Consider the following 25,845-nt stretch of genomic DNA (forward strand, 5'->3'; position numbering starts at 1 on the left):
ACGGTGAGGTCGAAACCCGAGCAGAGGTCACGCCGCACCAGTTGGCCTGGTGGGCGTGGGCGTTGTTGGCTCCGATTCACATCCAATCGCGGTGGAGCGGCGCCGGCGACTCCGACTCCGACACTCCGACTCACGGCGGCGGCGGCACCGTTCAGGTACTCCACCGTCCGTTTCCTATTGCTTTTGTGATCGATTTCGATTCGGATTCCACATCTCGCTCTATAAATTAAAATCGATGACGATGACGAAGAATCCCCACCGCATCCGCGCAGACACCGCCTATTTCCTCCTATTCTACTGACGGATTGAGGAGGCAAGCAGAGGGTGCGTCCATCGAAATCTGTTGCCCTATCTATCCGTGATGGGCGGCACATCTAAGCGGCGGCGCCGGAACGACGATTACCCCAAGTTGAGGTCCTCCCAGCAGCGGAAGAAGCACCTCTACCTGGCGTTGGATGACTGGAACGGCGGGTACAGCATCCACAGGCTTGATGACGCCGACGACATCCTGGATGGAGATTCAGGAGGAGGAGGAGGAGAGGAGGAGCTCCCCGAGCCGGCTGCTATTCGGATAGCATCGCGGTGCGACATGTCCTTTGCTGCTGTGGGCAGCAACATATTTATCGGCACCAACCGGGGCAGGAACTGCGCACCCCCACCCCCAACCTTGGTCTACGACACCAAAACTGCCGCCATCAGCGCCGGCCCGCTCGTTCCAGAGTGTATCCATGACTTGGGCGCTGCCATGGCTGTCGGTGAAAATCTGTATGCGCCAACAACAGTTCCTTTCATTATGTCAACCTCCTTGCAGGTTCTGTCAATGGAAGAGCCATGGGATCCAAATCCAACCAAGGAGTGGAGCTGGAACACGGTGCCCTCACCTTCAGAACTCCCGTTCAATGGAATTGACATAATCGCCTACGCGGTGCATCGGGATGGGCGCACCATTTTCATATCCGCAGGCGGCTGTACCTACGCCTTGGACACCAGCAATGGTGTGTGCAAGGAGCTTGGCGAGTGGCTATTGCCCTTCAGAGGCCAAGCTTTCTTTGATAGCGGTCTGGACGCATGGGTTGGGCTTCATCGCGAACACGACGGACGGGTTTGCTGCTGCCCAGCCACCTCCCTCAGCGTCACCACCACGCAGCAGCCAGCAGAGTGCAGGATGCTCATGGAGAAGCTGCTTCGGCGAAGCGACGAGGACCCAAAGCACTGGTCCGGTTTGAGAGGTAAGGCCACTTCTCTTACCTACATGGGTGACAGCAGGTTTGCCTTATTTGAGAATATCCTGCGCAGTGGTGATTTGGACGACGGTTGTGTGATCCATGTCACTTTGTTTGCACTCAAGTATAATCACAATAATGGAGAGCTAAAGACCAAGGCTCGCCGTGCCACTAGATCATATGCAGTCTCCAAGCATAACCGCATGTTCTCTCATGCAGCATTTTGGATGTAATTAGTTGGGGCTAATAATGTTCGTTTGTTCTCTTCCAGAACGCTTGTTTGAGTAATATTCATAAATTAAAGCTAAATTAAGGCTTGTTTGGATCTTTAGAATTGAATTCATTCCAATAATTATAATTTAGGCACAAATTAAATTATGCAAATATGGTTGTAGGTGGAATATATTTGTATGCTAGTGTTGGCTATCGAGAAAGATGCTGATGTGTGTTTCATTTTACTATAGGGGAGCGGGTTGAAGAGCGTGCTATTAATCATATAGTACAAACATATATAGCATAATGATCTATAGAATCAATCTCTATCTCTGACCCTATGAATTTAGCATAGACTTGTGAACATTGAAAAGTTGTGGAGTGTCAAATTCTAAGCCAAATAGCCTAGTATATTAAGTAGATTCTAATCCCCCTAAAATAAAAGGATGCAAACGACCCCTTTGGATTTCAAATCTAATCGGATGTGCAAAATGATTGGGGAGACCCAACTCAATGGACTTATTTTCTCAGTTGACTGCTCTCTGTCACTTCTACATGGGCACTAATTATCCATTTAGTCTAACCAACGTTAGACTTGGGTATTTCGGCTTGTTGCTGGATTTAATTCATAGAACTATTTGCAAACTGCATATCTTAGATGCATATATAGATTGACAATTTCTTTTTTGTTCACTAAGTTTCTAGAGACATAATTGATTCTCCTTACGCTTGGCAAATCGAAGTAAGACTGCACATATAGTAAATCCATCGATCCATTGCTGCTGCGTGTTGAGGTCGCTGTCCCATATCCATATTAGTGTTCGTTTTGTGCTACACCCAAGTTATAATCTTCCAATATGACAGGCACACCTTCAAGAAATTAGGCCTCCCCAGGAAAACTTGGACCGTGTGCTAACTTTGTGGTGATATTGGCTATTGGGGATGTTTTAGGTTCACACACTTTTCCCTGAAGAATCATTGATGATGAGCTCAATACTTTCCACACTCCACTTTTTTTGCAATTAAATTCGCAATGGATCATTGATAGCTTTCTGGTTTGAACATTGCGTTGGCTCCCCTTAGGGACCGCTAGCCACCTCTCATCATGCCCACATATTCATATGCTACTTGACACTTTCAGGTAGGAGCAGAGCTACTTGTCCTTGGAAGATTGTCACTTCCTCTTTATCTGAGAGATTATAGCTAGATTGCTATCAATGAACTAATGACTTCCAAAATTTACAGCATTCCACAAGGGCTACATTCTACAATTTCGTCCCTGTGCTCATGCAACCAAGTCTGCCTATCAATTAACTTACACAACTTGCTGTTTCATCTTGTTGTGAAAGCGAGCTCATTGTTCTCTATTTATTTGATCTTTCCTAGATCTTGCTAGCTTCTGCACAATCGCCTCCACATCTATTGTCAGCTTACGCCCTTCTTTCCATTCCTTTGTCTCATTGCTTCGTACTTTATGTTAAGTACAACTAAATCATTTATTTCTCATTATCTTTTCTCAACCTCATCCATGACATCTACTACTACACATGTAGCCTTGCAAATAGCTTGAATGGGTGGATTGGCAGCCGCCTGAATGGCCTAGAATGATATGAAAGGAGGTGAAAAAAACTAATACTTTGTGAAGATGACTCATGGCTTGCGAGGTGGAACGATAGATGAGGGAGGAGCAAGAGCGTCGCATGAGGATGGACCAATTCCATCTAAAGGGCAAGGAGGATGAGCTTGCTTGGAGGCGAGAGTTAAATTTGAGTGAAGTAACCATCAAGTGTCAGGAAGAAGAGATTCAAGCTCGTGAGGCAGCTCTTAAGAACAAGAAGGATGCAGTGGAACCATCTTCAGGGCATGACAGAAAGGGGAAACAACCATGCTATAGGCAGAAGAAAAATGTAGTCGACACAACAAGTTATATTCCCTAAGGCTGTTAGGACTAATGGTGGAGCTCTGAACATTAGAAGTACAGAGTTGCACACATGCCGTTGCGAGTTGTGCTTTGTTTATTTTCTCTAAGGCATTGTAGGATTAGTGGTGGGACTATTTAGCTTCATGTATCTAGAGTTCTCCACATGCCATATATTGTTCCATGTACTACCCACATAGCGTTGGGTTAACCAAACGTGTTTGTTGCTTCAAATGTTTCCATGTGTTCCTATCAAGTGTATGCACCTTTTCATATTACAACTTTCAACAAAGTAGAACTCTAGTTTTTGTACAAGTTGTGGTGTTTCAACTTTAATCAAAGTTGTAGACTAGGTCGTGTGCTACAAACTTTATTTTTGGACCAACAGACTCGGTGCCAGGCCTTTGGTGCTGAGCTTCGCGCCAAAGCACACGGGGCCGACCTTGGTGCCAAGTTCTATAGCGCCAAGCACGGAGTCATAGATCTCGGTGCCGACCTCAAAGACATAGATCTCGGTGCTGAGGCAGCGCCACATCATCGCCATGCTAGGGCCATGTTGAAATGGGCCTGGGACCTTGGCATCGAAGGCTACAACATCTAGTGCAGGGTCCATAAGGGACAAAAGGAAACTTCTAGGGTCTTTTTGTGAATATTTTTCCAAAAAGGGCCAAAAAATAAAAAATTCAGTTGGATAGCAGCAAAGCATTGATAAATTGCCAAAGTCACACTCTGACATACCTCTCTAGTACCTCTTTAGGGGCTCCTGTGTGAGCAAGCATTGAAGTTGGTTGTGATCCAACCAGTCAAAACTCCAGTGGTTCTCTAGAATTTCAACGACATGCAAGTATTAGCCATTTTTTTAGTGTTGCACCTAACAGGCTTATTACCAAAAAGTTATTAAGTTACTTAGTTGGATCAAACCACATCAGCAACATCTAGGGGTTGATACCCACCGCCTGCTCCACCATGTTCTTCCAATCATCATGGTCCAAGATCCACATGGCTGTGAGCCCCTCCAAAGGAATCCCCAAAGAAAAGGGCAAGTCCTGTAGTGTAATAATCATCTCGACATATAGGGGAGTTGGAAACCGTGGGTCATTGGACACTATCTATTGATCGCAGCGGTGATAAGAGGCCCATCCATGATAGGTAGGCTATCATTGACAAACTAGGCTAGCTCGAGAATACTCGTAGGCCATATGAATGACACATACCTCTCATTCCATCATTGTGGACTATGGAGTGTGGGCCTAGGCCCTCAAGAGACCCAACTGTGGGTGTAGATACACATCTGTCATCAAGTGGGCCTAGTGCTTAGGGTCTTAGAACAACTCAATAAGTGGGTACCAAGGGTGCACCATCCTACATGAACAATTAGAGTAATAAACAATAGTAAAGGAACCATGAATATGAAAACAACACAATTAATTGCAAAGCTTCTTTTATTGGCTGGAAAGCACACATACCAGTGTTGCTTATCTTATTTTGTGAAGGAGATATATTGCACTTGTATCCTGATTCAATGCGTATCATGATATGCAATCATGGATATTACACTAAATTAAATTACTGGGGTTACTATATGTCGGTGTTATGAAACCTCTAACTAGTAACATTGTATGTTTGCACATTTAGGCTCGGATGGTTAGGTAATGTGGGCACAAGGGATTATAATGGTTCGGGAATAACGTTCCTACTCTAGTTGTGGCGCTGTTGTGCCACCTGCTATTTGATTAGTTTGTAGAGGGGTTACAAACGGGCGAGAGAGGAAGAAGGCTCCCAAGTCTCTATGTTGTGTAGATGGTCGGAGTTGTGTTCTATTGAACTTGGTGAAGTCCGGAGAGCTTCTTTTTTTAGGAAGGGTCCCAAGTCCTCCCTTTTATAGCTCAAGGGAGGAGTCTTTAGGTACATGATGAAAGGAATGAGGAAAAAGAAGAAAGAGAAAATAGAGGAGTGCCAAGGAAGAAGCTTCCATGGTGGTGCCACTCTCCTCCTGTGGGTGGGACTGGCTAGCTCAGTGATCGAGGATGGGGGTGGCTCCCCACGTTGTGCCACTTTTAGGGTGGTAGCAGAGGCGTGCCACCCGCCCAGTTATGGCATGAGGCGTGCTTGCATAGGAAACCCACGGGTCTCTAGGCGGGCATCGTACGTGGCTTAGAACAGCGCAATCTCGGTCTGCCTAGCATTTCAGACATGCGCTCCTAAGTATAGTGTGTCATGGCTACAAGTGGCACGGGGGCGTGCTAGCTTCTGTACTGCGACAAGGCACCATGGTACTAGTATGTCTAGAGGGATTAGGAGGGGACAACATGGGCCCTCCATGGGCCCAAATGTTCCCTGCCCAACCCCTAAGTCTTCCCCAAACCATCGAGAGAGGCAAAAACTCCTCTAGGGATCGGGTGATGTGGGTCTGGCATCTACTGGGTCAGATGGACCAGTGCCCACATCCTAGCCATCGGGCTAGGCAGAGCCTACACTCCTGCCCTTGGGTGACACTGGCCCTCATCTCTAAGGGTTGGATGAGGTGGAACCCATGCCCCAGCCATCAGTCAAGCCGGGTCAGACGTATGGGCCGCCTAGCCAGAGCTATGCCTTTTTTTGCAAAGGCCCGCAACCAAGTTCTGGCCATACCATAGAACACCCAGACAAGTTTGATGACTTATTAAGGCCTTTTGTCTAGGTACCCTAATGTTGGTACCCGACACTATACTACTGTGGGGTTGTTTCCTTGTCCCTGAACTATATAACTATACACACACTAAGGTTCTAATTAGAAAATACTCTTCAATAATTTGTCGATCATCTTTCTCCAATACAAGTCCAACAAGAGCCCACAAATGTCTAGGATTTTCACCCTTGTACTATAAATACCCCTCCTTCAATAGAGTATTCACACATATTCCCCATTCCCCATTTTCTTCTTCTACTCCCTATAGCTTTTCATTGGATGAAATAGATCTACAAGGATCAAGGTGGAATTTCAATCCACATGGAAACACTTTAGGTGAGAACTCAAATATCCAAGATGCATCAGCATGACTTTCCAATTGCTCATATGTCCCATATTCTATGTAGTTCAGGGCAACAACTAGATCAGTTTTCTTAAAATACTTTCTATTTTGTTTCTGTTGGCAATAATCAATCTGCACAAAAGTTTATCTCCATTACAAATCAAGCTTAAGGGCATGATTTTGGGTTTTTTTCTTGATCTAAGCAGACCTTATTACTAGGGCATTTTGGATGGCCTTGTCTTGAGGCTTAAGTTTTCAGAAGGATGGCTAGGATGGCATTGGGCTCAGCATGGAGGTAATCATGTTAGGGAAGTGATGGCTAGAGGGGTCAAAGTGGGGGTTCACTAGCAGAAGCATGTTTCCAGCAGCCATACTTGAGAACAAGCAGAGAAATTGTGTGTGTGGCTCATCAGAGTTGGATTCATAAAAAGAACAGGGGTGGAGGGGGTTACAATCATTTGTACAGTTTACATGTATGGGTTGTACAATACTTTAAGCATCACTTCCATTCTTGCTGCTTTTTAATAGAATTAGAATTCTTGATTTTAAACTTAATTTTTTTTGTATTATTTCATTACATATCGGAATGTGTCTCATACATATTGCCATAGCGACTTCATTGTCCACCCGTCCTGCAGCTTGGGCAAGCCAGGTCGCTTCCTCATCGACCTACTCAACCATCAAAACCCTAGTAGCACCGTCATTCGCTTTCCTTGCAAACCAACTTCACCAAGTCGATGTCATTGACGATGCTGTGGCAAGCAACCTGTCCTCCCTAAGCCCAGTGCCGGCATTGACGACATCCATGGCGGGTGTACATGAGTCACCCAAGCACCTCATTCGTACTTGTGATTCTTGATTTTGTGGCAAATTTCTGTTTCTGCACGATGCCACATCAGGTTGGAGTTGGAAGAGTGGAACTGGGTGAATCTAGTCTAGGACGCTGTCAGGGAGATTGGTGAGAAGCTGCTCGCCATTGATGCCATGGAGTACATCCATCTGAGAGTGGTATGCAAGCCATGGAGAAGCTCCACTGCTAATCGTCCAACATAGGAATTGTGTTTCTTTCCCAGGAACTAGGTGATGCTTCACAAGCACAAGGACAATGACGACGAGGCGCTTGCAGACCCGGTGGCGCCCCGTTTTAACTGCTTCGTTGGATCGAGCTGAAAACATCTGAGGAATATGACAATTTCCTCGCCGACGCCAAGGAGCTGGCATCTACTACGAGCGCACCGAAATGGTGTGCCTCTTCAACCCCTTGACCACCACCACCACTATCCTCCTAGATTTCTCTGGGGTGCCAGGCCTGGAGGGAGAGCCTGAGGTCACCACTGCCGGGATCGTCGTCGACAGGAGGAATGTGCTGGATGGAGATCCCATTATTGTCGCCAACATGGTGGTCGTGGTTCGCAACTCTTGCCACCTAGGCATAGGACCACAATTCTGTGCGCTAAGCGATGGCCACTGTGGAACCGTCGATGCTGGCATTGTGGAGGTGGAGGACGGTCACGTGCGTAATGTGCAGAAACCAGATCTGGTGGGAATGGGAGTGGTGGGAGAGGGAGTGGGAGTGGGAGACGGGGCATTGTTGAGTACAACACAATGAGATCGAAGAATAAATAAACTGAAGTAAATATAGATGACAATGCATCTTCAGTCTCATTTGAAAAATGAAATTAGGGACAATGAAAGATTTCCCCCCAACTAATTAGAGACAACGAGACTGAAATGAAAGAGTCCAAAGGAAAAATAGAAGACAATGCATCTTCGATCTCATATGAAAAAGGAAAAAAGAAAATATAGAAAATAACATGGTCCGACAGCTGCTCTAAGACAGTTCTTCAAACTCATTGTATATTTAGAAGACAATGAGACTGAAGAAAATAAAATTTGAGTGCCCTTTCGATACCCATAAATTTTTTATTTATAGAATCATTAACTTTCAAATGTTGTGCATTTATAAAATATATTATGTGGTTACCATCTATCTAATTTCTTTCAATATTTGTAGTGTTGAGTCCATCCAGTTTGGTTTGTTGCGTGCCCCAAACTGACGGCAGGATTCTCTTCAGGACACATCATTTAAATGGAGGAACAAGCTGATTATGTTGCTGCTGCCGTCCCTACTTCATTTACCCCTACTGTACGTACCATGCTATCAAGCATTTTTCCATTCATGTTCTGTCCAGATACGGTTGATCTCAGAAGAGAGAAAAAAATATTGTTTTGTACCATTGCTGCTTCTGGCAATCCGATATGAAGCCTAATATATACAATTATCAAGCCTAATATTATTAGAGGAAAGATTCATCACGAGGAGCCAGTTCGAATAAAAACTAGAAAGGGAATCTCCAAGAGCATGAATAAGGTCACTAAAGCAGTAATCAATGGAAACAACATGCAAAACAAAAAAAAATGAAAAAAATGAAAGTGAGCAGCCAACCCCAAGGTAGTGTGTGTGTGTGAATGAATAGGAATACTGCTTGTGTATTTAGACCAATGTGCGCAAGTACATACAGGAAGCATGGAGCCTTCCTGACCAACCATGCCAGGTCTCCATGTCTAGAATTACTCACGCACACACACTCTAATATGTGGCCCATAGGCGCTTGGCACTGCTGGCCAATGGTGCCGGTCACCATGCCTACAACTTATGGGAGGCTCCTGTTACCAAGACTGAGTAAACACACTAAATATAGGTGCTAGTCTAACACACCCCCTCAGTCCGATCGTCAGCCTCTCTGCACGTTCAGACTGGACCTAACTTTGTGAACACTGAAGTAGGCAGTGCCTTGGTAAAGATGTTTGCATATTGTGACGAGGTCAGAACATGCAAAACACGAAGATCACCAAAGGCGACTCGCTCCCGGACGAAGTGAAGATCGATCTTAATGTGCTTGGTGCGCTGATGTTGCACCGGGTTTGAGGTCATGTAGATAGCGCTGATGTTGTCATAGTACACCATTGTGGCGCGCCGAAGAGGGGCATGCAGCTCTAACAGAAGCTGACGCAGCCAGATTGCCTCTGCAACTCCGTTAGCCACTGCGCGATACTCAGCTTCAGCACTTGATCTTGACACCATGTTCTGGTGCTTGGAGGACCAGGAAACGAGATTGTCGCCGAGGAACACTGCATAGCCCGAGGTGGACCTGCGAGTGTCCAACAACCAGCCCAATCAGCGTCGGTGTAGACAACAAGATCAGTCGAAGTAGATGGTCACAGGAGGAGACCGAGGTGGAGTGTGCCGCGAACATAGCGAAGAATCCTCTTCAAAGCAGCAAGGTGAGGCTCTCGAGGGTCGTGCATGTGAAGGAAGACTTGCTGAACAACATATGCAATGTCTGGGCGAGTGAACGTCAAGTACTGAAGAGCTCTAGCAAGACTGCGAAAGTATGTGGCATCAGACACAGGCCCCCTCAGCTGCAGCAACCTTAGGATTGGTGTCAACTAGAGTAGAGCATGGCTTGCACTCAGTCATCCCGGCGCGATCTAAGATGTCCAGCATGTACTGTCGCTGTGAGAGCAGGAGGCCATCACCACTTGGTTGAAAATGCATACCGAGGAAGAGATGATAGATTGCTATCATATCCAAAATTTATAGCAACCCAGAAGGGCTACATTCTGCAATTTTGTCCCTGCACTCATGCAACCAAGTATGTCTACCGATAACTTACAACTTGCTGTTTTATCTCGTTGTGAAAGTGAGCTAATTGTTCTATATTTATTTGATTTTTCTGATAAGATCTCGTTAGCTTCTGCACAAATCTTTATATTTTTTCTATAATTTTGGTCCAACTTAAGATGCTTTGACTCTCCAAGATTCTTGGAATGCCTTATAGTTTGGGATGGAGGGAGTATAATATAATTAGATCAAAAAATGTTCCATTCATGTTGCAGACCAATTGATCTCTAAGGAGATAGAAAAGTTATTGTTTGCACCCTTGCTGCTGCTGGCGATCCGACAGTTATTATAAACCTAATGCATCCAGCCTAATATTATTAGAGGAAAGATTCATCATGAGGAGCCAGATCGAATAAGGTCACCAAAGTAATAATAAAAGGAAATAGCGTGCAAAAAATGAAAAGCATAGTGGTGTGGGATCCAATTTTTTTCATATCTATGCATAGTTACTATAGGGCCATCCAGGTCCCTTCATCGTCCACCTACTCACTCATCCAATTCCTAGCAGTGGCGTCATGGCTTTCCTTGCAAACCAACTTCACCAAGTCGCTGTCATTGATGATCCTACAGCATGCCGGCAACCTGTGCCAGTCCTCCCTTCCCCCGATGCTAGCGTTGACGACGTCCATGGTGGGTCTGGAGTATCCCAGACACCTATTTATACATGTGATTTCTGGTTCGATCTCTACGTTTGTCTCGATTTTATATGACGAATTTTTGTTTTTGCACGACGCCACATCTGCTTTGAGCCAGAGCAGAGGAACTTTTTTTGATAAAGGAAGGATTTTATTAATTCACAGTCTTTACATCGAGTTGATACAATAAAAGTGAATTCACTTCTGGCTTCTGCCTAAACACAAAGCCTAAGAGAAAGAAACCTCACACTCTAGTGACAATCAATTCTAAGACTAGATCGCCACCCACCCGGGAGAAAAACACCATAACCGCTTGCATCAATTGTTGCAATGCCTTCTGCACCAAATCTTGTGCATAAGGCTTTTGGAGGATAACCCACGAACTGGGCAAATCTAGTATAGGAAACTATCAGGGAGATTGGTGAGAAGCTGTTTTCCATCGATGCGATGGAGTACATCCTCTTGAAAGCGGTCTACAGCCTTGGAGAAGCTCCACCGCTAATCGTCCAACCTAGGAATCTTGTTTCCTTCTCAGGAGCTGGGTGATGCTTCACAACCACAAGGACAACGATGATGAGGCGTCTGCAGAACTGGTGGCGCGCCAATGCTGCCACTTTTGTGAACGTGCGCATGGTGCCATGCTCTGGATCCAGCAAACATCTTTGAGGAGCACGGAGATTCCCTTGCCAATGCTGAGGGGCTCAAGCTTTTCTACTGTGAGCGCACAGAAATGATGTGCCTCTTGAACCCCCTAACCATTGCCACGACCATCCTTGTAGGTTTCTCTAGGGTGCTGGGCCTAGAGGGAGTGCCAGAGCTCACCACAGCTGGGATCCTCACCGACAGGAGGAATGTGCCAGATGGAGATCCCATTATTGTCCCCAACGTGGTGCTCGTTGTGGTCTCGCGACTCTCCTGGCCTAGGCAATGCATCAAGAGGAGAAACCAGATCTGGTGGGAATGGGAGTGGTTGGAAAGGGAATGGGAGTGGCAGTGGGACTAGGAGTGGGAGAGCGACAATGTTCAATAGAAGAAAATGAGATCGAAAATTGTTCCATTCATGTTGCTGACCCAAATGATCTCTAAGGAGATAGAAAAATTATTGTTTGCACCCTTGCTGCTCTGGGTAATCTGATAGTTATAAAGCATAACACAATTATCCAGCCGAATAAGGTCACTGAAGCAATAATCAAAGGAAACAACGTACAAAAAATGGAAGTGGGCAGCCAACCCCATGGTAATATGTGTGTGTGTGTGTGTGTGTGTGTGTGTGTGTGTGTGTGTGTGTGTGTGTTTTGAATGTCCTGATCTTGGGAGTTGCGTTACTTGTTTTACAAATGTGTGTGTATTATAGGGATTTGCCACTTCTCTCTCCCTCTTGCCCTCTGATGTATGATCCATTTCTCTCTCGCTCTCGCTCTCGCTAGATGCATTGCTGCCTGCCATGGACTCCAACTCCGACACCTTTGACGAATTATCCACAGAGTGTTTCCGCATCGTTTGCCACGGCCCAAGCCAAAGCAAGAAGGCGTGACCAGACACAGAGCAGGAAGGTGCCGATGCCATGTATGTGCCCACCCCTACCATGGCCGTGCTGTCACTGGACCCACCTCCTAGTCCTATGTTTGATGATGCCCAGAGCCAGCGGGACTAGGCACAGATCAGCAAGGTGCTGATGCCATGGACATGCCCATGGCCATGGAGAGGACGGAGTTCGCTGGAGGCAGATGATCACAAACAAGGGGCATCTAGCACAGATGTGGATAGTCTGGTTCGGCAACCAATGCACTCATATCTCTTTTGAACAATCGGCGAGGGGGCAAAATACGAATTGTGATGACAACAAGGTGTGTGGAAGCTCTTCTGCTAAGAAGGATGGCTCCTGTGAGTGTAATATGTGTCCTGAACTAGCTAAACGGCCTGTGGTTACACCTTGTGGCCACCTCTTCTGCTGGCCATGCTTGCTCCAGTGGCTCCATGCACAGTCACCCTTCTCTGAGTGCCCTGTCTGCAAGGTTGAGGTGCTGGAAATGAATGTCACACTGATATATGGAAGAGTTGGTGAAGAAGAGGATTCCACCACCAACCCTGACTTTCCACCCGCCAAGCCGCAAGCAAACAAAGGGGAGTTGATACAAAACTAGGGCGTAGTGAGAGCAATTCATGGTCCAGAACTGGTTGATCGCAGAGGAGATAGAAAAACTATTGTTTGCTACCTTGCTGCTGGTGGCAATCTGACAGTTATGAAGCGTAATACAATTATAAATCCTAATATTATTAGAGGAAAGATTCGTCATGAGGAGGCAGATCTAATTAGGTTACCGAAGCAATAATCAAAGGAAACAACGTGCAAATAATGAAAGTCAGCAGCCAACCCCGTGTGTGTGTGTGTGTGTGTTTTGAATGTCCTAATAGTGTTGATCTTGGTATTTGCGTTACTTCTATTACAAATGTGTTTGCGTTCTAGGGATTTCCCAATTCTCTCTCGCTCTTGCTCTCCGATGTCCAATCCATTTCCCTCCTGCTCTCACTAGCTAGCAGCGGTGCTGCCTGCCATGGACTCTGATTTTGACACCTCCGACGATTTCTCCCTAGAGTGTTTCCGTATCGTTCGCCACTGCCAAAGCCCAAGCAAGGAGGTGCAACCAGACGACAGTGATCAGGAAGTTGCCGATGCCGTGTACGTGCCCACCCGCACCATGGCCACGCTGTCACTGGACCCACCTTCTAGTCCTATGTTTGACGATGCCCAGGACCAGGCACAGATCAGGAAGGTGCCGATGCTGTATACGCGCCCATGGCCATGGAGAGGAGGACGTCGCCGGACCCTCCTCCTAGGTCTAAATCTGGTGCTTCCCGGAGGCAGCCAACCACAGTCAAGGGCATCTAGCACTAATGCGGATAGTCTGGTCCAGGCAATCCAACGCACTCATAGCTCTTTTGAATAAACAGCGAGGGGGCAATTTGGATGATGGTGTATTACTGTTGAATATATAAGTAGACAACTCACTACTGTTGTACGCATGAAAATGATAGTAATATTCGTACAAAATATTTTCTCAATAAATTTACTAGGACTGGTTGTTTCATTTTAGCAATCCAAATAGGTTTTAGTAGTAACGGTACACTGCATGATGCTGACGATATGATCAGCTTCGCCATACCTTAATTTTATTCCATCCTCTGTCACTAGCAGAACAAGCATGTTTGCACCACTGTGTACATATTTTTGCTGTGTCTTCGGTGGATTATCTTCCATATGCATACACTTGATAAACATCCCATTTTGATGTGCTTGTGTTAGTTCAACACTCTGCTAGTAATGCTTAAAAGATTCTGAAATTTTCTGCCAGATTGAGGTATCTGTACTAGTACAAAGAGAACAGAATTTCTTTCATCTGTAGCCCCAATGGGAGAACCAAATAAACAACAAAAATAATTAACAAATGCACCGAAGGGACAACCAATTAAACAACGAAAAGAAGTAAACTTCTTTCATCTGGAAGCAACTAACGAAAACATTTTAAACAAAAATTCGACAACAATGTACCATCTCATGTCCTGGCATTTAAAATCAATGTCCTCCCTGTCCCTGGCACCAGCGTTGATGACGTCCACGGCGGGTCTGCACGAGTCTCGCAGACACCTCCTACGTACATGTGATTTCTGGTTCGATCTCTCCATTTCTGTCAATTTTATGTGCCACATTTCTGTTTCTGCATGATGCCACATCAGGTTGGAGCCCAAGGAGAGGAACTGGGCGAATCTAGTATAGGACGCTGTCAGGGAGATCGGTGAGAAGCTGCTCGCTACCAATGCGACAGAGTACATCTGCCTTAGAGCTGTCTGCAAGCCATGGAGAAGCTCGACCTCTAATCGTCGAATCTGGGAATTGTCCTCCTTTCTCAGGAACTTGGAGAGGATTCCCAACAAAGTGGACTGCAATGACGAGGCTCCTGCAGACCCAACGGTGCTCTGTTGCCGCCACTTTGTGAATGTGTGCACAGGCGGTGCAACGCTCTAGATCGAGCTGACGCCATTTGACTAGTATGACGCCAAGGGGATCTTGCTTTTCTACTATGGAGCACACCAAGGTGCGCCTCTTCACCACCCCAAACCATGGCCGTGGCCATCCTCCCAGGTTTCTCTAAGGTGCCGGGCCTAGAGGGAGAGCCAGAGCTCACCACTGCCGGGATCATCATCGATAGGATGAATGTGCTAGATGGAGATCCCATTATTATTACCGAAGTGGTGATCATTGTGGTCTCACGACTCTTGCTGCCCAGGCATGGCACCGTGATTCTGTGCGCCAAGCTTGGCGATGGCCACTGCTGAATCGTCGATGCTGCCATTATGGGGGTGGAGGATGGTGGCATGCATGGCGAGGAGAAACCAGATCTGGTGGGAATAATGGGAGTGGTGGGAAAGGGAGTGGGGAGAGGGGTAGTGTTGAATAGAAGACAATGTGATCGTAAAGTAAATTGACTGAAGTAATAAGTATAGATGACAATGCATTTTCAGCCTCACATGAAAAATAAAATAAGAGAGTGAAATATTTTCCCCGAACTAATTAGAGACAATGAGACTGAAATGAAAGAGACCGAATAAAATACAGAAGACAATGTATCTTTGGTTTCATATAAAATTAAAAAAGACAAAATATTGAAAACATCATAGTCCGATAGTTGGGTCGACAATTGTTCAAACTCATTATATATTTAGAAGACTGTGAGACTGAATAAAATAAGATTTAGTGCCCTTTCAATATCCATAAAATTTAAAATTCACTTCCATTTGATATATTTATAGAATCTTTATGTTCGAAATGCTTTGCATTTATAAAATAGATTATGTGTTTACTATCTATCTAAATTTTCTCAGTATTTGCTAAGTTGAGTCCATCCAGTTTGGTTTATTGAGTTTCCCAAAATGAGCCCTTCAACAAAGATCATATATATATGGAGCAACAAGATACATAAAATTTTGGAAATCAGCTAAACAAGTCACAAAAGAAAACAAGTCTACAATGCAAGAAAATAACTAAAATATTCTCATTCTCAGATACATTCAATGCAAAGTTACTCGACTATCTGAAGTAAGGTCCTCACTGATAACATGTTAGTGTGTGAGCACACTCAGCTTGATATCTTCTACTAGTGGTGCCACTATGAATCTCTCAGTTCAGAAAAAGATAAGCATCAACTGATAGTAATACAAGTTCAAAGGGAAAATGAAAGTTGTGTATTTCCACCATTTTGGAGCAAAAAATTACAAAAATATACATACATGTGAAGTTACTGTACACTAAGAGATACTAAGAACAATCCAATACATGTTTACCAAAATGACCTGACAGGCCAAACAGTCACTCCCTGCTTCGCGCGAGGCCGGACCACCAGGCCTCGGTGGAGCCGAGACTGGACTACTCGTTCCGACTCGCCCGAGACCCAAGCGTAAGGCCTCGGACGAGACCGAGCAAGCTCTGCCTCGCCTGAGACCCGACCTTAAGGCCTCAAATGAGACCGAGCAATCTCCGCCTGGCCCGAGGCCTGACGTCAAAAGCCTCAGGGGATGCTAGGCGATTTCTGCCTAACCCAGCCCCATGGCTCGGACGCCCCCCTTCCCAATTGTTGCGCTCGAGACCTTCTGTGACGTCATCTGTTGTAGAAGTGTAGTACAACAGGATGGGACGCGGGTCAAATCCCCATGCCCACGCTCACGCTGCGGAGGGAAGGGCATGACGAGCACCTGCTCCCATCACTGTGCGTACGGCCGGGACCAGAGGCGAAGACTCAGAGGTCAATATGGACAACTATAGTCGCGAACCCGCTAGGCTTCAGGGCTTGGTCCGTGGGAGAACGAGTCTCAGGAGTCCACGCTGGACAGTGAACTGGGGTTGGCACGACCACTACAGGTGCGGTCAACGTCTCGTCCATAGGGCAGGCATGGCTTAGTATAGAAGCCACAGTGACCCCGCATGCCCATACGACGACCAAAGAATGGAGGGCAACTCCGCCGCCGTACGACACCATACCTCCCCTCAGTCTCGGATCAAGACCACGACAATAACGCATACACATGTATCCACTACCTCCCCTTATGAACTATAAAAGGAAGAGGCAGGGTCCCATTCAGGGACATGACACGCCACACACATAGGCAACACACAGAGCACACTGCCACTAGTGTTCACTCTCTCACAACAACGAGACCTGGGACTGATTCCCTCTCTCACCCCCAGCTTGTAACCCATACTACAAGCACTTCGGTGCAGGATAATACAAGACCTCCACTCCATTCTAGACGTAGGTCATTCTCAGCCAGAACCAGTATACATTACTTGTGTCCTTCCTGCATCACCATTCGGTTTCTGGGCACGCATACACAAATTCACTAGTTAGTGTTAGGACCATAGGTCCAAACACCAACACATTCTTTAGAAACACTTACTCTCGTTATTGACATAAACACTTACTTTGTAGGCTATTCCCTTCCCCAGAGCAGCTTCAAGCAGCTGTCTGGGAGTTTGACGTGTTGGGAAGGCATGCGAATTTATCACAAGATCCGGGACTATACCTTCATGAGTAAATGGGAAGTTCTCTTGAGATTCTAGAAAACCAACACCACCTTTTTGGCCATGCATGCTGGAAAACTTATCTCGAAGGCAAGGTGTCCAAACCTAAAATTAATCAGATAAACAGAGAAAACTTCATATGGTCAATAAAAAGTAAAATATGTGGTGTAAATGTGAAGGTGGGGACACAAAGAAAATTGAATAGTCACATAATAAGTGTTGGAAGGAATCTAAGGAAATGGAAAAGGGTGAGTTAAGCTGCTGGCCCAACCAAGCCAGCATCCTATCTGGCCTTATCCATGTTCTAAAAGTCAAGAACAAGGAGAAGCCAAATTCTTACTATTACTTTTTTGGGCTATGGGGATATGGGGTGGATCGATGCAATCATGTAAACTGCTGAACCCCATAAAAAGGTACTGCCCCTATTTCATATTACTTGTCAGCTTTGATTTTCTATTTATCTATAGTTTTTTAAATAAATGGTTCAATAGTGTGAAATTACCATTGTAAGAATTGCCAACATTGGTTCCCAAAGAATATATGTACTTAGAAATATTTGCGGTGTGTTGAAGTTACATCCTAAAAGCTAGTACTGCCAACTGTTGTAGTAGAAAAGAGGTAATAAAGTCGAACATGTTTTATTTTAACCATAAAGGATGAAGTACTCATGAGTGCACACTGATGCTTGTCTTTCTTATCATTCATGACCTCCTCTTAATTGCATGGCAATGATATAGGCATAGATAATTCATTAATATTTTTTGGTTACAAAAGAAATGTCAATAAGATCAACAATAATCTCTCAAGAACAAGATAACTACTGGGTTAAATAAAAATGTCAGGCACACAAAACAGGAAACACAGCTACAGTTGGTTTGTGTCAATCAGTGGAGCAGAAGAGAAGAATGGAGCATTCTATTGTCTAGTGAAGCCAGAATTCAAGGAATGTATACTAATTAGTTAATGGTTAATACTTCTTTGCTAAGACAAATGTCATTTAGGTCTTGCTTGGTTGCACTCATATCCACCCCAATTCTTCTCAAGTTCATGACACACATATAAAATGAACAGCAGCGAAACAAGGCTTACCTGTCTGAAAGTAACGACAACAAAATTCCTCCCTTCATTGTTTGCTGAAAGCAATACATTCTGATCCATTCCCTTTTCTGTATGCTTCAGCTTAATAATGTGGTCTTCTCCAGATTCTGAGACTTTTCCAATAATGATGTCTTCGGTCTGAAGATTTGCACCAATGTATGGTAAGCCATCATCATCAAGATTGTCAACACGTCCTCGTTTGCTTTCTGTTTTTCCAAAGCCTATCTTTTTCATCAATTTCAGTCACTTGGCTTCATCCTTGTTTTCTACATCTGCCTTATAGCTCCTGAGGTGTTCAGTCCTATACATACCTTGTTCAAGAGAAACCCGATGAACATTCACTGCTACGATTACATTTTGTCCATTGAAATATTCTGGTTTCACGAAGTCATCTTTACTTCCAAAAGTAGTATAATCTGATCTGCCAAGACAGTTGGCTATAACTGTTTTGAATTGAGGCCTTTGACGATAACATAGTTGATGAGAAAGAGTATCAACTCTGATGTGTGGATTTGTCGTTGAGTACCCAATAGCTTGTTGCGAGTGTGTTTCAGATTGGTACAATACCCTCCAAGCAACATTGTGGTTTGCAAAAGGAATGATACTGTAGCTTAATCCCAGAAGGAAGGAAGGATCCGGCTCACAATGAGTATAACTAGATATCGCTCCACTCTCAATATGCACAAAAGTTTTAAACTAGGGCATTTTGGATGGCCATATCTTAAGGCTTATGTTTTCAGAAGGATGCCTCGGGACAACATTGGGTTGAGCATGGAGGTAATAATGTTTAAGAAGTAATGGCTGGTGGGTTGAAAGTGGGGGTGACTACCAGAAGCATGTGGAAGCAAGTAAGGTTACCGACAACCTTAATTGAGAACCAGCAGAGAAATTGTGTGTGTGTGTGCGCGTGCGTGCGTGCGTGTGCATGTGTGTGTGTGGGTGGTGGTGGGGTGCAATGTGTGAGTGTCACCACTATTTCTATACATGGATTCCATGGTGGTGCCACTCTCCTCCTGTGGGTGGGACTGGCTAGCTCACTAATCGAGGATGGTGGTAACTCCCCACGTCGCCACTTTTAGGGCGGTAGCAGAGGCGTGCCACCCGCCCAGCTATGGCGTTCCATGCCATAGCGGCACGAGGCGTGCTTGCATAGGAAACCCATGGGTCTCTGGGTGGGTGTCGTACGCGGCTTAGAATAGCACAATGTCGGTCTACCTAGCACTGTTTCAGACATGCGCCCCTAAGTATAGCGTGTCATGGCTACAAGTGGCACGGGGGCGTGTTAGCTTCTGTACTGTGGCGAGGCACCATGGTACTAGTACGTCTGGAGGGATTAGGAGGGGACAGCTTGGGCCCTCCGTGGTCCCAAATGTTCTCCGCCCAACCCCTGAGTCTGGCCCAAACCATCAGGAGAGAGGCGAAAACTCCTCTAGGATCGGGTAAGGTGGGTCTGGCATCTACTGGGTCAGATGGACCAGGGCCCACATCCTAGCCATCGGGCTAGGCAGAGCCTACACTCCTACCCTTGGGCAACACCGACCCTCATCTCTAAGGGTTGGGTGAGGTGGAACCTATGCCACAACCATCGGTCAATCCGGGTCTGATGTGCAGGCCGCCTAGCCAGAGCTGGGCCTTTTTCGCAATGGCCCGCAACAAAGTTTCGGTCATACCATAGAACACTCAGACGACTTTGATGACTTATTAAGGCCTTCTGTCTAGGTACCCTAATGTTGGTACCCGACAGTATACTACTGTAGGATGGTTTCCTTGTCCCTGAAATATATAACTGTACACACACTAAGGTTCTAATTAAAAAAATACTCTTCAATAATTTGTCGATCATCTTTCTCCAATACAAGCCCAACAAGAGCCCACAAATGTCTAGGATTTTCACCCTTGTACTATAAATACCCCTCCTTCAATAGAGTATTCACACATATTCCCCATTCCCCATTTTCTTCTTCTACTCCCTATAGCTTTTTGGTTGGACGAAATAGATCTACAAGGATCAAGGTGGGATTTCAATCCACATGGTAACACTTTAGTTGAGAACTCAAATATCCAATATGCATCAGCTTGACTTTCCAAATGCTCATATGTCCCATCTTCTATGAAGTTCAGGGCAACAACTAGATCAGTTTTCTTAAAATACTTTCTATTTTATTTGTGTTGGCAATAATCAATCTGCACAAAAGTTTATCTCCATTACAAATCAAGCTTAAGGGCATGATTTTGGGTTTTTTTCTTGATCTAAGCAGACCTTATTACTAGGGCATTTTGGATGGCCTTGTCTGAGGCTTAAGTTTTTAGAAGGATGGCTGGGGACGGCATTGGGCTCAGCATGGAGGTAATCATGTTAGGAAAGTGATGGCTAGAGGGGTCGAAGTGGGGATTCACTAGCAGAAGCATGTGGAGCCAGGTAAGGCTGCCAGCAGCCATAGTTGAGAACAAGCAGAGAAATTGTGCGTGTGGCTCATCAAAGTTGGATTCAGAAAAAAAGCAGGGGAGGAGGGGGTTACAATCATTTGTACAGTTTACATGTATGGGTTGTACAATACTTTAAGCATCACTTCCAGTCTTGCTGCTTTTTAATACAATTAGAATTCTTGATTTTAAACTTAATTTTTTTTGTATTATTTCATTACATATCAGAATGTGTCTCATACATATTCCCATAGCGACTGCATTGTCCACCCGTCCTGCAGCTCGGGCAAGCCAGGTCGCTTCCTCATTGACCTACTCACCCATCAAAACCCTAGTATCACTGTCATTCGCTTTCCTTGCAAACCAACTTCACCAAGTCGATGTCATTGACAATGCTGTGGTAATCAACCCATCCTCCCTGAGCCCAGTGCCGGCATTGACGAGATGCATGACGGGTGTACATGAGTCTCCCAAACACCTCATTCCTACTTGTGATTTCTGGTTTGATCTCTCCATTTCTCTCTATTTTATGTGACAAATTTATGTTTCTGCATGATGCCACATCAGGTTGGAGTTGGAAGTGTGGAACTGGGTGAATCTAGTCTAGGACGCTGTCAGGGAGATCAGTGAGAAGCTGCTCGCCATCAATGCGGTGGAGTACATCCATCTGAGAGTGGTATGCAAGCCATGGAGAAGCTCCACTGCTAATCGTCCAACCTAGGAACTGTGTTTGTTTCCCAGGAACTAGGTGATGCTTCACAAGCACAAGGACAATGACGACGAGGCACCTACAGACCCGGTGACGCCCCGTTGCAACTGCTTCGTTGTATCGAGCTGACAGCATCTGAGGAATATGACAATTTCCTCGCTGACGCCAAGGAGCTGACATCTACTATGAGCGCACCGAAATGGTGTGCCTTTTCGACCCCTTGACCACCACCACTATCCTCCTAGATTTCTCTGGGGTGCCAGGCCTGGAGGGAGAGCCTGAGCTCACCACTGTCGGGATCGCCGTCAACAGGAGGAATGTGCTAGATGGAGATCCCATTATTGTCTCTAACATGGTGCTCATTGTGGTCTCGCAACTCTCGCCACCCAGGCATAGGACCATGATTCTGTGCGCTAAGCGATGGCCACTGTGGAACCGTCGATGCTGGCATTGTGGAGGTCGAGGACGGTCCCGTGCGTAGAAACCAGATCTGGTGGGAATGTGAGTGGTGGGAGAGGGAGTGGGAGTGGGAGACGGGGTAGTGTTGAATACAACACAATGAGATCGAAGAATAAATAAGCTGAAGTAAATATAGATGATAATGCATCTTCAGTCTCAATTGAAAAATGAAATTAGGGACAATGAAATATTTTCCCCCAACTAATTAGAGACAACGAGACTGAAATGAAAGAGAATCAAGGATACATAGAAGACAATGCATCTTCGATCTCATGTGAAAAAGGAAAAAATAAAATATAGAAAACAACATGGTCCAACAGCTAGCTCTAAGACAGTACTTCAAACTCATTGTATGTTTAGAAGACAATGAGACTGAAGAAAATAAAATTTGAGTGCCCTTTCGATACCCATAAAATTTTTATGTATAGAATCATGAACTTTCAAATGTTGTGCATTTATAAAATATATTATGTGTTTACCATCTATCTAATTTCTTTCAATCTTTGCAGTGTTGAGTCCATCCAGTTTGGTTTGTTGCGTGCCCCAAACTGATGGCAGGATTCTCTTCAGGACACATCATTTAAATGGAGGAACAAGCTGATTATGTTGCTGCTGCCATCTCTACTGTACGTTACACCTGCCATCAAGCATTTTTCCATTCATGTTACGTCCAGATCCGGTTGATCTCAGAAGAGAGAGAAAAATTATCATTTTGTGCCCTTGCTGCTTCTGGCAATCTGACAGTAATGAATAGGAATACTGATTGTGTATTCAGACCAATGTGCGCAAGTACATATAGGAAGCATGGAGCCTTCCTGACCAACCATGCCAGGTCTCCATGTCTAGAATTACTCTCGCACACACACTCTAATATGTGGCCCATAGGCACTTGGCACCCCTGGCCAATGGTGCCAGTCACCATGCCTACAACTAATGGGAGGCTCCCGTCACCAAGACCAGGTAAACACACTAAATATTGGTGCTAGTCTAATAGTGTGTGTGTGTGTGTGTTTTGAATAGCTTATTAGTGTTGTTCTAGGGATTTGCGTTTACTTCTATTACAAATGTATGTGTGTTCTAAAGATTTGCCACTGGGATGGAAGGGGATGAGATCTTCTGGTAGCAAGGTCTGTGCGCCCTAGTCGGGTAGCTGCTGCGGCCAGAATGGAAATGGTCCACTCAAGCGACTGCTGCAACTGTAATTGAAGCAGGAGCTCCTGAGCTCCGCTTTCTGAAGGTGAGACAAATTAGCCAGCAGCACAACATTGTGACGCCAGGATCAGCAAACCACAGACAAGGGGCAGCTAGGACAGATGTAGATAGTCTGGTCTAGGCAATCCAACGCACTCGTAGCTCTTTTGAACAAGCAGCGAAGCGGCAAAATCCGAATGACAATGACAACAAGACGTGTGGAAGCTGTTTTGCTACAGCTTTGAGTGTAATATTTGTCGTGACCAGGCTAAACAGCCTGTGGTCACACCACCCTTCTCTGAGTGCCCTTTCTGCAAGGGTGAGGTGCTGGAAGCGAATGTCACTAAGATCTATATGGAAGAGGTCTTGAAGAAGGGATTCCACCACCAACTCTGATTGCCACCTAGGCTGTGAGCAAACAGTAGGGAGACCCTGAGCCAACAACTACAAATGGCAGACACAAGAAGGCAGTTGATACAAAACCAGGGTGCAGTGACAGGCCTCCCAATCCCTAGCAGTGATGTTACGCTGCGTCCACTCCTAGTCCGTCCAATAGAGGAGCATAATCCTCAAATGGTGCATGTTATGCTGCGTCCATTAGAACAAAGTGTTGCAGCTTCTTAGTTTCCAATAATTTCCATTCTTATTTTCTTGGTATAAATATCATTTGTTTCACCAAACTAAAGCTTCAGTAAGAAAGGCTCTGACAGTAACGAAGTTTAGCATCGATACATAATACATTTATCTTTGCTAATATATCCTCAACAACATTTAATTATGTGCGTGGAACATAATTTCAAAAAAGAGATTACAAAAGCACACATAATATGTTCCCTAAAAAAGCACACATCAATTTTGATGATTCACTCCCTCTGTCCAACCTATGACAATTTGGATGATGGTGTATTACTGTTGAATATATAAGTCTCACTACTGTTGTACGCATGGAAATAATAGTAATTTCCGTAGCAAATTTTTTCTCAATAAATTTATTAAGACTGCATTTTTCATTTGAGCAATCCAAATAGGTCCACGCTGTCGAGTGTGCTAGCGAGTATGGTGTCGCTTGGATGCTGCAATCAAATAGATGTAAAATTTAATGCAAAGCAGTACCATATGATTAGCACCGAGAAGGTTACTTAGGTTGGACTTGTACCAACTCTGTGTCTCCCTGTCACTGAGTGAAACGTTGTGGTGTGCCCCGTATATGGGACAACCCAATCTCGTCCTGACTCCACGATGTGTCTCATCCTTCATCCTCTGAGCTGGAGCTTTCCTACTGGAAGTTGACCATGCAGCTCTGTGTAGGGTCTCTTTTTGGCTGCATCCCTTGCCTTGTCACGTCATCATCATCATCAGATGAATCGTCAACATTCTTGTCCGTGTATGGTGGCTTGATGTAGATCCTCATAGAGGAGTGAAACCAAACAAGGTATCGATCAAACCAATTTGATTGTGTGATGCCTAATTTCATTGATCCCTATGCTCCTTGTCTTCCTAAAGCTGAAGAGACGCACCAATCCGGCCTTCTCAGCATAGAGCCTCCTCTGATCATACCTAGCTACATGGTGTCAAACAATGACACTTATTAAGAAGTGTTGTAATTTAACAAACAAAGATGTTTTTAACAAACAAGGATGTAATTTCACACACTTATGCTAAGCTTGGCTAGTTGAAAACTCAACAGGAGGACATGGTTTCTGCTTATTCCAAATTCCATATATATGCACTCTACATGGCCCTCAACAGTGTGGAAGAAGACCACTGGCAAGTAGCACCTCGAGAGCCTGTTGTCATGCTCGGTCATGTCACTCAAGCCATATTACTCCAACAAATCCCGTGCTGAAGCCCCCACACACAACCAATATATTCCAGAAGTTAGTTTATTTGCATTTAACGAACCAAAGTCGATGCCACATGAGATGATCCGACCAGGTGCTGCATGATCACATCTAGGAGATCGATGTACAACCTGTAGCGCCAGTCTGGGTTGCCCCAACTGACCTGATGTCCTTCCAAATATACAGGCGTAAAGTCTTTAGTGTCTTGGTGCGTCCAATGCTGCAAAAAAGGAGTTTATGTAGTATCCATTTTTTATGTCTTCCCAGTTTTGAATATGGGCCTGTTTGGTAGAGATTCAACACCACACCAGAAAAAGTGAATCCAGTTCCTGGATTCACCTTTGATCAGCTCGTCCATGGTTATGAGATCCAATGTGGATCTACCAGGAACTGTTTGGCTACATAGCAACTCCAGATCCACTAAACTGAGGTTTTTGTGGGAATGACCTGATTTGCTCTTGGGTTGTAATATGATAAATGTACCATGCATCTTTTGTTCATATTGATTAAAAATAGTGCGTTTTTTTAACAAAAATGCAATATCTTGACACACAAGATAGATAATCAATTAACCAATGCCCATGACAACATTTCAACAATATAGCGATAGTCCAAACTTCAAAATAGTGCATAGAAGTATGTCTTTCAGTTTCTTCCTCTTTATGTTCATGGTTTGGCATCCTTCTCCAGAGCTAGCTAATTGGATTGGCAACTTCCATCATGTTCCAACTATTTGCATATTTCTTTAGGATTGACGTTACTTTAGGGCTTGTTCATTTGGCATGGAATCATTTGCCTAGAATGAATCCTACTGGAATTGCTTTGCAAATTTATATAAGCATTGATCAAATGGAATAAGTCCTC

At 44.9% G+C, this 25,845-nt stretch overlaps 1 protein-coding gene across 11 annotated transcripts in view; it reads left to right on the top strand.

The window, feature by feature from the left end:
* The window catches only part of LOC8073620, a 42,687-nt gene continuing 16,842 nt past the window's right edge, over positions 1-25,845 (top strand). For 5 of the 11 annotated variants that reach the window (XR_002452988.1, XR_002452991.1, XR_002452992.1 and 2 more), the window contains exons 1-5: positions 1-155; positions 273-1,229; positions 8,380-8,511; positions 18,439-18,518; positions 22,459-22,575. Coding sequence is in view for 1 of the 11 variants with exons in the window: in XM_002449008.2 (XP_002449053.2) it covers positions 362-1,229; positions 8,380-8,471 (960 nt within the window). In the remaining 10 variants the exon portion in view is untranslated. The other 6 variants (XR_002452989.1, XR_002452994.1, XR_002452990.1 and 3 more) reach the window with 6 other exon arrangements.

Source organism: Sorghum bicolor, chromosome 5 (assembly GCF_000003195.3).
Source record: "Sorghum bicolor cultivar BTx623 chromosome 5, Sorghum_bicolor_NCBIv3, whole genome shotgun sequence".
Lineage (NCBI taxonomy): Eukaryota > Viridiplantae > Streptophyta > Magnoliopsida > Poales > Poaceae > Sorghum > Sorghum bicolor.